General features: G+C 36.4%; 3 protein-coding genes across 5 annotated transcripts; 1 reads left to right on the plus strand and 2 right to left on the minus strand.

The window, feature by feature from the left end:
- Nucleotides 1-254: 254 nt before the first annotated feature.
- Nucleotides 255-2502, minus strand: LOC117631693. The gene is made up of 2 exons (XM_034364970.1): nt 2100-2502; nt 255-448 (listed from the first exon to the last, which is right to left on the minus strand). The coding sequence occupies exons 1-2, from the start codon at nt 2299-2301 to the stop codon at nt 273-275; spliced, it is 378 nt and encodes a 125-aa protein (XP_034220861.1). The 5' UTR covers nt 2302-2502; the 3' UTR covers nt 255-272.
- A 2401-nt stretch (nt 2503-4903) lies between these two features.
- On the plus strand, nt 4904-8298 carry LOC117632239 (SRSF protein kinase 3-like). 2 transcript variants are annotated; one of them, XM_034365676.1, is made up of 4 exons: nt 4904-5287; nt 5821-6804; nt 7456-7503; nt 7625-8298. In XM_034365676.1, the coding sequence occupies exons 1-4, from the start codon at nt 5093-5095 to the stop codon at nt 8048-8050; spliced, it is 1653 nt and encodes a 550-aa protein (XP_034221567.1). In that variant the 5' UTR covers nt 4904-5092; the 3' UTR covers nt 8051-8298. The 2 variants fall into 2 exon arrangements, with proteins under 2 accessions (XP_034221567.1, XP_034221568.1); XM_034365677.1 differs by having other exon boundaries at nt 5177-5287; nt 5831-6804.
- Nucleotides 8299-9245: 947 nt separating this feature from the next.
- LOC117632948 (magnesium transporter MRS2-11, chloroplastic) lies at nt 9246-14241 on the minus strand. 2 transcript variants are annotated; one of them, XM_034366595.1, is made up of 14 exons: nt 13783-14241; nt 13609-13681; nt 13339-13409; nt 13007-13092; nt 12809-12899; nt 11790-11858; nt 11364-11444; nt 11101-11266; nt 10953-10998; nt 10741-10821; nt 10260-10342; nt 10044-10087; nt 9826-9946; nt 9246-9619 (listed from the first exon to the last, which is right to left on the minus strand). In XM_034366595.1, the coding sequence occupies exons 1-13, from the start codon at nt 14146-14148 to the stop codon at nt 9851-9853; spliced, it is 1353 nt and encodes a 450-aa protein (XP_034222486.1). In that variant the 5' UTR covers nt 14149-14241; the 3' UTR covers nt 9246-9619; nt 9826-9850. The 2 variants fall into 2 exon arrangements, with proteins under 2 accessions (XP_034222486.1, XP_034222487.1); XM_034366596.1 differs by lacking the exon at nt 10044-10087.
- Nucleotides 14242-15030: the final 789 nt, after the last annotated feature.

Raw genomic sequence — 15030 nt, forward strand, 5'->3', positions numbered from 1 at the left:
CCTTTGGGATCTTAATAATATGCAAGTCTCCTTGTAATCTAAACATTGCATCCAAAGTGAAATCAATTATAAAAAAATTACATGAACGCAAACTCCTTTATTTCCTTTCCCACCTAATTGCTATCATAAAAAAAAATTCTCTAAATGACAATGTTGACTTGGAGATTTTTTTTTGGTGGGAATCAAGTTTCATTAATGAAAAGCCAATACCAATTACCTCATAGTGAAACTAAAAAAAAAAGAGTCTAAACAAATGCAACAGTAAAAGCCTACTAAAAATAAAACTCAAATTGGCATAAAGCCAACAACTGGCATAAAGTCAGAGCCCAAAACTGGCATAAAGCGAGAGCCAACCAAAGGCATAAACACCACCAAACGCCAAGCAATGTTGTTGCTACCTCAACAAAGATCGGGACGTAGCCACCATGACTAATGATGAGGGAAAGAACTGTAAACACACAAAACAAATACAAAAACCATAAATCTGATAAGCCCTCGCAATACATAAACCAGCAATCAAAGACTTATTAACTCCTTCAAAAATGAAATTGCCAAAATACCAAGAAGGAAACATCAGCCAATCCAAGAACAAACCCATGAAAAACTTCTCAAAGCCAAAGAAACCGCCTAATCATGGAAGGACGTGGTAACAACCTAAGAATGTAATGAGGTAGTGCAAGCGCCCGAGCAAGACCTCTACACATCTTTAGAAAGGGACACGAAAAATCATGTCTGGGATTAGTCCCTGCATCCAATGGAGTTTTTATCAAAAATAGCCAAAATTTATCTCATACTTTCATAAATGTCAGTTTTTGTAAAAACTTTCTAAAATAGCCAAAAACTCACTTAAAAATACTCAAATGGCCTCAAAACTAAAACCCACAAAAACCTAAAAAAGCAAAACATGAAACCTGTAATCTATGTTTTCATTTGATTTTAAACATAAAAACTCCCCTATGTTAGTATCTATTGTCTCTGTCATTGGGCTCGAAGCTTTGGTATTATTTATTGTCGTCAGCCATGTTGATGCTATCACCATTGGAGGCCACGCACAACCCTTTGTTAGCCATATATGGACTTCAAAGTTGCTAATTAGATTCTGATATGAACTTTAACATTGCGGAGATGAATCCATAACTCTATAAATGCCTTGTTAAATATATAATACAAATACATGGCTTATTAGAGATAATTAAGTAATTAGATAATGGAGATGAATCAATAACTCTATCAATGTTGGGTGGATGCAGTACTCGGACTAGCTAGGAATCAAGTCATATTCATGGTTCAAGTCCTCCAATGATATAACATGGGATCAAACCTTTGTGTTTTATAGATGTTTAAAATCAAATTGAAAACAAAGATTGCATTTTTTTTTAAAAGGTTTTTGTGGGTTTTACTTATGAGGGTGTTTGAGTAATTTTAGGAGAGTTTTCTGCTATTTTTGAAAGTTTTTATAAAAACTGACATTTATGAAAGTATGGGGTAAATTTTGACTATTTTTGATAAAAACTCCATCCAATGAGGGTCGATAGATCCAGGAGGGAGATAAATCTTGAAGGAGCCATATACAGAGGGAGGAATTTAAAGGGATCTTGGAAAGTGAAAATAAAAATGAGGGATGATAAGAGAGTTGGGTTGAACCGGAATATGAAAATGAAAGCAGTATCAGGGGAGGTACTGACCACCTTCCCCCTGGATGGCATTGAAAGGCTCTGAGGCCCCATTTGGTAGGCTAGACTGGATTGGATTGGATATATTAGACTAGACTAGTTGGGATATGACTGAATTTTAAGCAGTTGTTTGGTGCAATAAACACCAAGTTGAGATTGCAGGACTGGAACAAATATAGCAAAATTAAAAAAAATACAAACAAATTTATAAAATTAATAATAATGAATACAATTCTAAAAAAATATATATGAATCACAGGACTGTGACTCAAACTCCAAAGAAAGATCAATTGGGTGTCTCCTCCGTGGCCAGTTGCCGCAACCGATCCCCCGTCGGAACAGAACTTTGTCTTGATGATCAATCAGACCCATAATTCAAATCATTCTTTCCAAAAAAATCCCCAAATCTTGGTGAAATTTCCTAACCTGCCATTGAAACCCAATCTGGGAAATCAAAATTGCCTCTTGGAGATGGTGATCCACCAAAAGAGCTTTTCCCTAGAAAATCTTTTCCTTCTTTGCACAAGTCCTCTGGAATTTTCTCCAACTCATTTATTCTAATTCTCATCAAGAGCTTGAAAATATTCACACCAAGGTTGTGATCCCATATCGGTTTTCCACTCTCCATCTCCGCAACCAAACACCCAAGAGCCCAAACAAGCAAGAAATGCAAGACTCCCTCATAAGATCTCAAGAACAAGGCCTCCTTTAAATTAGATCTCAAGCTTTGCCAGATCAACTGGAAGATGCAAAGATATGGCAAAGGGGAACAGAGAGTGGAAGAGAAAGAGAGATTGGAGAAGAGAGATGAGAATATAAAGCAGCAAAAAAAAGCCAGAGCAAGTTCTTGAGAATCAAGGAATGGGTTTTGGAGCTGGTGTTATTATGGACTGGGGTCCAATAACTACATCCAGTCCATAATGCATTTTAAGCCCACCAAATAATGGCCAGGACCTATATTCGTTTTAAATTTTTTATTCAGTCCAGCCCACTAAACAAGACCTGAGGGTTTGAGAGAAAAGGTGCGGCTTGTGTTGGTGGAGAGAAAAAAAGTTTGGAACGATACTTTTTTTGAGATTGGATTGCACAGTCTTAGCAATATTGGCCCACTGTAAATCCACCCTTTGCCCAATGATTTTACAATACATTTTGTCCATTTAATCACAAAATTCATGATATTACAAAATTGACATGTATGCATCAAGGTAAAGCTTGTTAAAGAAGTGACGTGTTTGCCAAAACGTATATTTAGTTCACTCCAATATCTTATAAAATTTAATATTAAAAAAAATCATTATAAAATTTAAAATATTCAAATGAAGAAGTATCTAAAAACCCAAATTGTTATTTCACCTAGTACATATAAAAGTTCTAATTTACTCTTATGTATCAATTCCATCGAGTACAAAAATTATTTTGTTGTAATATATCATGCAAACTAATGATTTCTTACCCAAGGGTATAAAAGCATGACTTAAATAACCTTCTATATTTTGTTCATGTGTTGTGTGTTTTCGAGATCACAACATTTTGTTGTGATTTTCCCCCCTAAAAGTCTCCACTTTGAGTATTATTAATATTATTTTAGAAAATACAGAAGAATTATTTTCCAAATGCACATGGCATGCTCTTACACAAAATTTCCGGTCCTTAATTTTACGAATGGTACTAGGAAATATTGCAAAGCTTTCTCATTTCTAGAAGGCTGCAAAAGTTTTAGTACGTGTGTGTGACAGAAAATATTTCTACTATTAAGCATTTGAAGCAAAGGACAATGTTGGTAATTGGTTAGATTGAATTTTATTTTGGGAGGGAACTAAATTGTGGGAAACCCCGTACATTATATATGAACACAATCTTAATAGTTGTTTTCAAATTTCTATGATCGAGAACCTATGGAGTAATTGGTATGTCATTCCCCTAACTAAGATGGAATTCCTTAATCAAGGGATATTATTATTATTATTTTGTTGATGCAAGTGAAGAGGAAGGGGGGATTGAAACACAATAGCGGTCACTACCTACTTATTACAAGGCCCTTGCAATGATCATATTTTTTTTTGGAAGAAAAAATTTCGGGTAATTTACCGCTTTCTTCTTTTATTTGTATCCATAATGTTAATTTACTTGACTTTTTTTCCCATCCAATTTTTTCTTTGAATTATGCAAAAATGGTCAATTTATTCCACCATTTTAGACTCCTAGTAATTTCACTTCAGATACTGTGAAATAAAGTCACGTTATTGACTTTTGAGAATCTCTTTACGCTATATTGTTACAACTTTATTTTTGGTGAGGAATAAAAGGAAAATGGCACGAGGTTTAAATATTTCTATATAATTCATAGGTAAATGGACACTTTAAAAAAAAAATAAAAATAGTTGAGGTGTGTTCGGTTTGATTTAGTTTGGTTCAAACGTATCTTCTTCTTTTGTAATGTTTTTTTTTTTTGGTTGTATGGGGGGCTAAGACTCAGTTTGGGATTGCTGTCACTTTTTTAAAAAGTTGATTCTGCTATGCTTTGGAAATAATTAGCTGTAAAGTAAAGCAGCTCCATGTTTGGTAAACAATATTTTTAAAGTGTTGTTACTACAAAAAAAAAGTGTCAAAACTTGGTAAATTTTAATATAAAATTGTTGTAACTGTGAATAATGACTAAAATAGACATGATGTTGAAAGTGTTATGTGCTAATTATATAGTGGTGGTGGTGGAGTGAAAGTGGTGGTGAAAGAGATGGAGGTGGAGGTGGTGGTGGTGATGAAGGTGGAGTTGGTGGGGATGACGGTTGTGGCGGTGGACGTGGTGGTGGTGGTGGCAGCGTGGTGTTGGTTGTCGAGGGGGTTGTGGATGTGGAGGTGGTGGAGGAGGTGGTGGTTGTGGTGGCGGTGTCGGAGGATGTGGCGGTGGCGGTTGAGGCGGTGAATATAGTGGAGTTGGATGTAGAAGTGGAGATGGTGTCATTTTTTTAAAATGAATTATGATATTTTGGGAATTAAACAAATTCATTAAAGACTTAGCTCTACTTATTTTGAAAGCAATTTTGAAAAGCAAACTAAAACCTACTTTTAAAAGCTGCTATCAAAAGGCTACTGCGTTTAAAATAATCATGATATTTTATTTTTACCAAATGTCATAAACTGCTTAAATTAAATTAAGCAGATTTTTAGGGGGAAAAAAATTAAAAAAAAAAAAATCCCAAACAGGGCCTAAGCTAGGGGAAAGTACAATCTTAGACTTCTGGGTCTTGCTCTTGCACCCCACTCAAGTCCTCCAACAGAAAAGATCCTAGGCCTTTTGTCTTTGTCCCAACAGTTTCATTCTCAACACTAATTGCAGCTTCTTGCCCAAACAAACCTCACTAGGGTTTCTCACTGACATTTAACCCCAAATACCCAATCGAACCCAATTCTGAATTTCAATGGCGGACGCCCGGGATCGGGACGAGCTCAGCGATTACTCATCGGAGGACGAGGGCACTGAGGATTACAAGAAAGGAGGGTACCATGCGGTCTCTGTTGGGGACTCGTTCAAGAATGGCTGCTATGTGGTGCAGAGTAAGCTGGGCTGGGGTCACTTCTCCACTGTCTGGCTTGCTTGGGACACTCGGAACTCGGTACGTTATCTGTGTTTTGATGTGAAGCTAGTTGTTTGGTTAGTGAGAAACTGAGGGAAAATAAAAGAGTAGAGGAACTGAGAGGAAAGGTTGTGGAACGTATATTTCATTTTTGTTCGGTTCTTTGGAGGAGTTGGGTTTAGGAAATTAAAAGAGAGGTAGAGATTTGTGAATAAATGCAATAAATCTACAAAACAGTTTGTTTGATTACGAAACGAAAAGAAAAGAATAGTAAGAAAATGTCTGTGCACTATGAAAATTCAAGAGAAGAGTAAAAGAAAAAAGAAATCTTGGGTATGACGCAAGTCCTCAACTTTGTATTATATTTCTCGTTTTCGGAATAAAGCAATGAAATTTTTTTATTCATTACAGTAATAGCTCTTAGTAATTTGAACTAGTTTCTTTATCTGAATTGTTTTACCTAGCATTTAAATTGAGATTCTCTGTCTTGTCATGTATGAAAACTAAATGAGAATTTACCTACAGTTTCATTGTTCAAATCTTTGACAACATGAGAAATTCATTGTTTGTAGCGTTATGTAGCTTTGAAGATTCAAAAGAGTGCTCGTTATTACACTGAAGCTGCAATGGACGAAATAAAGATTCTCAAACAAATTGCCGAGGGAGACCCTGGTGACAAGAAGTGTGTTGTGAAGCTTTTGGATCACTTCAAGCATTCGGGCCCAAATGGGCAGCATGTCTGTATGGTTTTTGAGTACCTTGGGGATAACCTTTTGACCCTTATTAAGTATAATGATTACCGAGGAGCTCCAGTGCACATGGTTAAAGAAATTTGTTTCCATATGTTAGTGGGTTTGGATTACTTGCATCGTCAACTTTCAATGATACACACTGATTTGAAGCCAGAGAATGTCTTGCTTTTGTCGATGATCGATCCATCTAAAGATCCCAGGAAATCAGGTGCTCCTCTCATCCTTCCAACTGGTAAGGATAAAACTGCGTCTGTTTCTGGCGCTGCGAAAGACATTAAGAAGTTAAACGGAGATCTCACAAAGAACCAGAAAAAGAAGATCCGGAAAAAGGCTAAGAAGGCAGCTCATGGTTGTGCAGGGATGGAAACTTTGGAGGACAATGAGGCAGATTCCACGATAGTTGGCTCAGAAGATTCCATTAATGAAGTGAAATCAAATGGCAATTCTCTTGAAGAACAAGTGAAGGATTCTGCAGTTGGAAACGAATCAATAAAGGGTGAAGAAACAGAAGAAACTCAGCAAGGAAATACGGAACAAGAAAAAGCCAGCCGTGCTGCAAGGCAGAAGCTGTTCGCAGCTGTTGACCTTAAATGCAAATTGGTTGATTTTGGAAATGCATGTTGGACATATAAGCAGTTTACAAGTGATATTCAAACAAGGCAGTACAGATGCCCAGAAGTTATACTTGGAGCTAAATACTCCACTCCAGCAGATTTATGGTCCTTTGCTTGTGTTTGCTTTGAGCTAGCCACAGGGGACGTTCTTTTCGATCCACACAGTGGTGACAATTATGATAGGGATGAGGTATGTGCATATTCTTGATTTCTCCCTTGGGAATTGTTACAATATTTTTTTTAAGATTCTTAAAAGCTATGACCCTTCTGCAGCACTGCACTGCCTCATTATCCAGATCTTGTATTTTGACAGATACAGAGAATTCACCAAAATATAACTTTTATCAATTTATAGATAGCCACCTAGATAGGCTCTCACATGTTCCATTATGGAATCCAAACAACCCATTCAAATATTAAAAATTATACCTTATGGTGAGGCATTTTCTATGTTCTATGATTCTGTTATCATTGTTGGATTTGTAACCGCCCCGCTCCCCAAAAAGAAAAAAAGAAAAGGGAAAATGTGATCTGATGCTCTTAATACTTGTGAAAGGGCCATTGTAGTTGCAAATTGTATCTTTCTTTTTGTGACATCATTAGCACGATCTAACTAATAAAATTCATCAAACAGACTGAATTTGCTCGGATATGAGTTATATCAATATTAATTGGATAGGGCCTTTGTCCTGATTGATCCTTGAGTGAAGGGAGTAGACTGCGCTTTAGGAATTTTGAACGAGTTTATGATGATTTTGAAAAAAATAGCTATCTAATATATTTTATTCTTATAAATATTGTAATTAAATTTCCATATTGGCTTTTAAATCTTATTTTGCAGGATCACCTGGCACTGATGATGGAACTTCTTGGAACAATTCCCCGCAAGGTAAGAACTCAATACTTTTCAATTTTGCACTGCCATTTTAAGGAATCAAGAATGTGAGAATTTTCACTGTTTGACAATAAATCTGGTCAAATAATAGTATTCACAAATATATTCTTTGCAGACTGCATTAGGTGGTTGCTATTCGCGGGACTTCTTTAACCGATATGGGGATTTGAAGCATATCCGTCGATTGCGTTTTTGGCCTCTAAATAAGGTGCTAATGGAGAAGTACTCATTCAGCGAGCAAGATGCAAATGACATGACTGAGTTCCTTGTTCCCATACTTGATTTTGTTCCTGAAAAGAGGCCAACAGCTGCGCTATGCCTTACTCATCCATGGATCAGTGCAGGCCCTCGACTCCTTGAGCCTTCCGTGGCTGGTATGGAACCTCACACCTCCAATGGGAGTATTTCTGAGAAAAGGGAGAAGGATGAGAGGGAAGCAATTGAGGTTGGAATGGGTAATATGGCCATTAATGAATCTTCCAAACCTGTTATAGAATCCAAACGTGCACTAAATTCATCACAGGATTCACAACAGGCATGACCGGTTGGTTCAGGTGTTTCTATTCCATGTTTCGTGCAATTTTTGTTGTTGTTGTGTTCTTTAGCATAGAGTTTAGTTTGTTTTTGTTCTTTTTTTTTGGTGTGGAGAGAGCTTTATGGGCTTTCCACATTTCATTTTGATATTTTATTTTGTGATACGGGGATGTGAGTTTGATTAGTGCTTACTTACCAGTCATCTTCTCTAGCTTTTGAGAAAAATCTTTATCAAGCATGCTCAAATTTCTGAATGAGTGCTGCTGAACGAATCATAAAATTAACTGAGTACACCATACTATAAAAGTATATATTGAATTACTGATTTACCCTAATATAAAATGACCAAAAGGATATATGGAATTGTGAAACAAATATAATTTTAGTAAGTACACCCTACTAACCATATTCAATCCTAATCAAGAGATTGTTTGTCCTATTGTGTTTTTAACGAAAGAGGTGGTGATTGCAAGAACTTGGAATTGCAAAAAAAGTGTCAACAGTTTCAGTAGAAGCACAAATCCATATGAAAAGTCAAAGATATATAAACACTATTAAAAAAATCAAGCTGAAAATCAACTATAAAATAATGCTACAAATATTAGGGTGTACTAGGGGTATTTTTGGTAGTTTTATAGGGTGTACTTAGTTAATTTTACATTTTAATTAAAATATTAGAGTGTATTAAAATCATAGGGTGTACTCAGTTAATTTTAGGGTTCGTTTAGCAGCACTCTTTCTAAATACATCTCTGAAGCACACCTTCGCTCACAATATCTCTCATATTTATTCATTATTAAACTTGAACAATACATCATAGACGTGTACAAGACATGAATCTCAACATGATTGTAAAAGCAACAACCCAAAAAGGGGGAAACAATCTGAAAGGGAATAACAACCCAAAAGGGAAAACTAAATCATGCTCAAAGTTCTTTTGTTCTTTTTCTTAGATCTAATTTTATTTCCTTCTTTTATATGTTTTTTCCCCTCATAACAACTTCTCTATACCCTGAATTTAACTTTTATTTGTATTTTATCCAACTTCAAAAAGTACAAATTAAAATTATAGAGTTCATACCCAGATTTGTTTGCCACGCCCGTGAAAAGTGCATGGGCTGAGCACCTGGGATTACAATCCGTTTAAAGGATTAGTTGATGGATAAGTCTATTAGAGAGAGAGAGAGAGAGAGCAAATAAAATTAGTACCACCCCTACCAAAGAGCAAAATTTTATTATAAGGATGAAATTAGTTCTACTCCTGAAATGTAGAGGCAGTTAAATAATACAACCTTGCATTCAGATTGGAAAAAAATAAAATAAAATAAAATAAAATACAACCCCCACAAACATTTGTTGCGTACGCAATAAGACCAGCTCCGGATCCATCCAGCATTCGACATTCAGCGCTCATTGATTCGCACGTGTCGACAGCTGCGGTGCTGCAATCTTGTAGGAGAAACTGAGTACAAGTTCATGGAGCCCATAAATAATGTGGAAATAGTACTGCTGCATAGAGGACGGGGTAATCATATCAAGGCATTGGCAGCTGAATGTTCTTGGCCTCTGAAATGTCCTGTAAATTTGATAAGATGCTATTAAGTTTCCAGATCTCATAAAAGAAAAGCATTTGAATATCATGGACTTAATTTTGTAACAAAGGAAATCAAAATCAAATCCCTGAACTGAAAACTAGTAAGTCATTGACCCTACACGCCGGACACCATATTGGTAACATTGCATACCAAGTTACCAAAAAGAAAATTAAGGACTAACTTCTACCTTTACTTGAATCACTTTCTACTAGTTACAATATTTTCCTTGTCCTGAGATAGGAATACATGAGGACAAATCCCACAACAGCTCCAACAATTATCCCTGCTGTTGTAAGCCAAAATGCAAACTGCACCAAGTTAAGCAATAAGTAATGGTCAAGTTGCAATCACCCCAGCGAAAATGGGACGAGAGTCACATTAAGTTAACTTCAAAAACTAATGTACCACATGTTCTTCAAGGTAGGACCTCAAATTCATGCCAAATATACCTGCAATTAGAAGGAAATCAAAAGGCTTATCATGGACATCAAACACATTGCACGTTTCTAGGTAGTGAGATGATGTGCAACAGGGTAAGATTATGAACACTAATAGATTCCCATACACATTGGAACAGAATTTACAAAAAATAACCAAACTTATTTGTAGATAAGGACACACCTGCAACCAAAGCACCAAGCGCCACACAAAACGTTCCAACCTGGAGTAGTAATTCCACTCTGCTAACCTCAAGCCTCCGAGAACTGATAGATGAAATCAGTTAAAATTGGTATTAGACAAATGAAAATCACCTGATATGGATCATTGAACATAATTCACAGAAAGGAGATCTTTAATTTTCTGTTTCACGACTATATGACACATTAACTAATACTAATGCAGCTGCGGGTGGGGTTGTAAGGTGAGGAATGGAGCTGCACCTATGTGTTTCTCTGTTTGCATGTATGTTTACCTCTCCACTTGCACGATGGAGCTGCATGTGAAGTAGGATGCTATTTTGAAATACATTGTTGGCCTAATTTTCTAAAAGCATAAACATTTGAAGTACAATGGTTGTCTAACAAAACAAAACAATCAATAAAGATTTCACATCCAGGAAGAAACTCTATAAACAAACCACAAACAACAACAAAATTCAGACCTAAGATTGACAGCTATAGAATCTTCCATTTCTTTAGCAGAATCAAGAAGCCTTTCGGCCTGTCCATGACAAGATTCACATCTGCAAATGAAACAAGCACTAAGGTCAACTTCCACACTGAACGTCATAACACAAGTTTCAAATCAAGCTCATCTTAGCACTAATAAATCTCATTTTTCCTTTTTTTTCTTTGTGGTGAGAAGGAGCCTAACCTTTGAAGATAATTTTCCAAGAGCATCTCGATTTCTTCCTCCTCGTCTGTATATAACATCAAACCAAATATAAATTTAATACTTTTTGAATGTTTATGTAATTTATACATTCCCAAAGTAGATTACAGTAATTGCAACAAAAATTTACCCTCAGCGATCTGCTTCTCTAAAGGAACAGCGCATTCAACATCATCGTTTCCCTTCTTGAGTGTACAGTTTCTCCCCATAATACATATACGGCGTATTTCATGGGGATCCTCCAATAGATCAAACAGCATTTGTCTGAGAGCCCCTGCCCGTGAGCCCAATTCAACCTTTCATTAACAAAGGAAAAGGAATAATATTAATACTGACATTTGTCAATGCCAGTAAAACCGGGTTTAGCATTTAAATTAAAATCAACAACTATACCAAGGTTTGCTTGCTAATCCGAAGCTGCTCCAGTATGTCAGCAGTTAACCGGTTCGGCAAAACCTCAAGTAACTTTTCAACCTGAAGCAAATTCAAGAAAACTAAACATATATCCACTGGAACCAGTGGTTTTTATCCCTATTATATTATTTCTTCAACAAATATTTTTTTTCTTTTCCATTTCCACTCTAGAGACAACTGTTATAACATAAACAATTCAATGAAGTTTTAAATTAAAAAAAAATAACCAGTACAACAACTAGCAAAAGTAACAGAACATGTGATGTTTAGATTGGTCAACCCAAAAGTATTTTGTTGGCAAGGTGCAGAGAGAAGAAGCAAGGTTTAAGACAGATATGTGCCAAAGGGACTTGAAGAACATAGCAAAAATAAAAAATAAAATACTCACTATGTTTCCATACTCACACGAGGTTCTACATCCATTAATCTTTGTTCTAAACGCTGTATTCTTGAGAGTAATGCTGCTTCAACAACCTGAAAGTACCACAAAGATCTTTTATTCTTTCACGCATTCTGATACTGCATGCACTCAGATATGCAAGACAATGAATAGAAATGCAAAGAAAGCTCCCAAGGACTTATACCCATTGCCCTAGGTATAGAAAGTATAAAATAAGATTTGTAACGCAAATGTCCTTTTTAATATCAGTGACTGCTCTTTTGGTTAATCCAAACATCTTGATAGAAGAGGCATACGCATGATAGATAAGGTCACTTTTACCTCTTGTAAACCCTTTCAGCAGAGGACCATAAACCATAGGTCGCTCTAATTTCTTGAGAGAAGAGATACATGGTAACATTATAAAATCTATTTTAAAATCTAGGTTTGAAACTCAACTGTGGACCTTCAGAATTTGGTATTGCTATAAGCACTCACACCTAAGCAAAAAGGAAAATGCTTTTATTTTTTCTTTTTTACCTTCATTTCAATTGTTGTAACTTGTAATGGAATGTGCATATTACGCAATTCACTGTGTTAGTATGAAATTGTGTTGGCATGTCCTAGAACGTAGTATAGATTTGGAAGTGTCATTTCGCTGTAGGGTTGAAGCAAAATTGATGTCTCTGATTTCCAGCTAGGTAATTTCTCTGAAGAAAAATTGATCTCTGATTTCCTACAGGTAATTTCACACTGCATGCCACAAGCTGTCAGGTTCTATTCAAAATATTTACCATGACTTAACGGATAACTCAATGTTCCCAAAAGACACATTACTCTGGAAACCTTCTAAAGCCTAGAGTATGTGACAATCCTGATCCCCAACTGGTCCTCACTATCATCTTCCATACTGATCTTAAGTGGTTTTCTTGCAATCTCAATACAGTTAGAAAAGATGAAGTGAGAGACAGATCTTACAGACATGTATGCATCTAATTGCCTTGCTCGTCAGTATGAAGATATTAAGGGTTATCAGAATGCTAACCTCAAGCTCAAATGGCATAGATGGTCCTCCATTCATATTTTTGGGGTTCAATCGAGGCAGCAATGCTTCTATAAATGCTTTCCCTCCTATACTGCACATTCAACCAATTTTCCAATATTATTATGCTTTAATTTGCATAGCAAAAACTGGAAGTCAATGGATGCAAAAATTTGCTCTGCTCCCAAAGACAAATCTCACCTGTTGTAGTCAAAAATCAGGACACGCTCTTGCATTGCAATTGCGCGTAACGAGCCTAGATTTAACAGAATAGCACGCTCACGGACCTAGGAGGTGGATCAAAACAAGCTCGTAAATATGATTTCAACATCAGCCATTTAAAAAAAAAGAAAAAAAGAAAAAGAAAAAGAATGACTTTAAATGCTATTATCTATGCCATTGACAGCCAAAAAAGAAAAGGAAGAAGATATATTTGTTAAACACTGTATACAGGCGACTGTGTGGGAAGACACACAAAACATAACTTACAACAACTAGCATGAAATATTACTGCATGGAAGTTGGCATCATACCAGCAAGTTAGGTACCGAATTTGTCAGAAATAATGAAGGATCAATACTTCGGATATCACGTGGACGAAGACCTGAGGATGAAAATTTACACTCATACCCCAGAAAACAGCAGTAGAATTAAGTCCCTAAAGGCAACACTTTTTAGCAATAAACCCAATCAATGTTGCTGGCAGTTTAAAATCAACGGTCATGCATAAGCGAATTTATTTACAACAACACCACACGTGCAATTTTCAATAATAAATTGATTAATTAATTAAATATACCCACCACTTGACTTCAATAGCTGACGTCTGTTGATTTTTCTAGTAGATATCGTCCCATTAGCCTTCACTTCTTCCACCTACAAAATAAACAAATAAAAAATAATTGGTTAATGATGTGGATTAGTTCATTAATCACAGTTCACAAGCGCTAATACGAAATCTGCTTGCAACAACGGACATAGTAGACCGGCTCACGAATCCCAAGCGACAGAGAATCACTTGTCGTAACCCTCAACGAACCACCACTCCTTGTCTCCGTCTTCGTCGTCGTCGTGGCCTGGTGCTGGCTGTTGACCTGAACGTCGTCGTTTGATCTAGCTTCTTCGTCATCGGATAGGGTTTCAGGCTCGCTGAACCGGTCCTCCTCGGTCGCCGATCTGAAGCACTTAGGTCTCGGCGAGAGCGAGACGGAGAGCTTGAGCGAAATCGGAGAGAAGGCAGAGAGCTCGGTATTTGATCTGAGTTGGGAGCAGAAGAGCTGAGAGGAGTGGGATGAAGAGTGGAGCGGGAGGTGGAGGACGAGCGGCCATGGATTCAGAGCCATTGCAGAGTGCTGTGAGCTCTGTTTGCGACCATGTAGATGGGGTAGTTGGGCGGGGTTTGGGTCTCCGTAACGAACAAATGGATTATTGCGGATATTTTATTTTTAAAATATCCTCATTTATTAATTTTCTCCTTTTTATATATTTTATTACAGTTGGTGTTCGGTTTTCTGGTTACTAACAAGATTTTACTCTCCTATAAAATTGGGGTCATTTTCTTTTTGGTAAAGATTGGGGTCATGTTTCTCATAAACATTTAACTATTTTAGCACTCTTTCATTGGAGTGAATTTTTACTCTAAACAGGCGTTTGATTCGGGACAAAATGGATTTTTGGGTGGTAAGTATATGGGTCTATCTCTGGGAATTGGTATCATAACATTGGAGGGGATACCGAGAGTAATGTAATTATTCTTAACCATTTAGAGCTAGTATCATAATATCTCATAAGACAACCATTTTAAGATAGTATCATAATATTTCACAGGATTACGAGCACAAGGTAACTATTCTTAAACATTTTGAGCAACAAGCTTTTTGTCCCAACTAGTTAGTTAAGTCAACTAGGATGATAAAAATGTAACTCTTTGGCATTTTCTTTTTTCTTTCTATTTTTTCATTTTTTGTGTGGATAAAATCTTCTAGTTTTTTCTCTTATTACATTACCCGTTTGGTTTATGAGAAAGGAAGCTTGGGGATGAGAAGTCAATTACTTTACCATGTTTGGTAAGTTTAGGTATGAGAAATAGTTGTCTGGCACATGGAAAAATTAGAGGGAAAGTGAAGCCCTCCTTCCAACTTGGGTTTTGTTTTCCCTTCTCATGGGAAAGTTTGAGAAAATGAGTCAACATTAAATACACATTTTTCATGACAATTTTGTCCCCA

The sequence above is a fragment of the Prunus dulcis genome, chromosome 6 (genome assembly GCF_902201215.1).
Source record: "Prunus dulcis chromosome 6, ALMONDv2, whole genome shotgun sequence".
NCBI lineage: Eukaryota > Viridiplantae > Streptophyta > Magnoliopsida > Rosales > Rosaceae > Prunus > Prunus dulcis.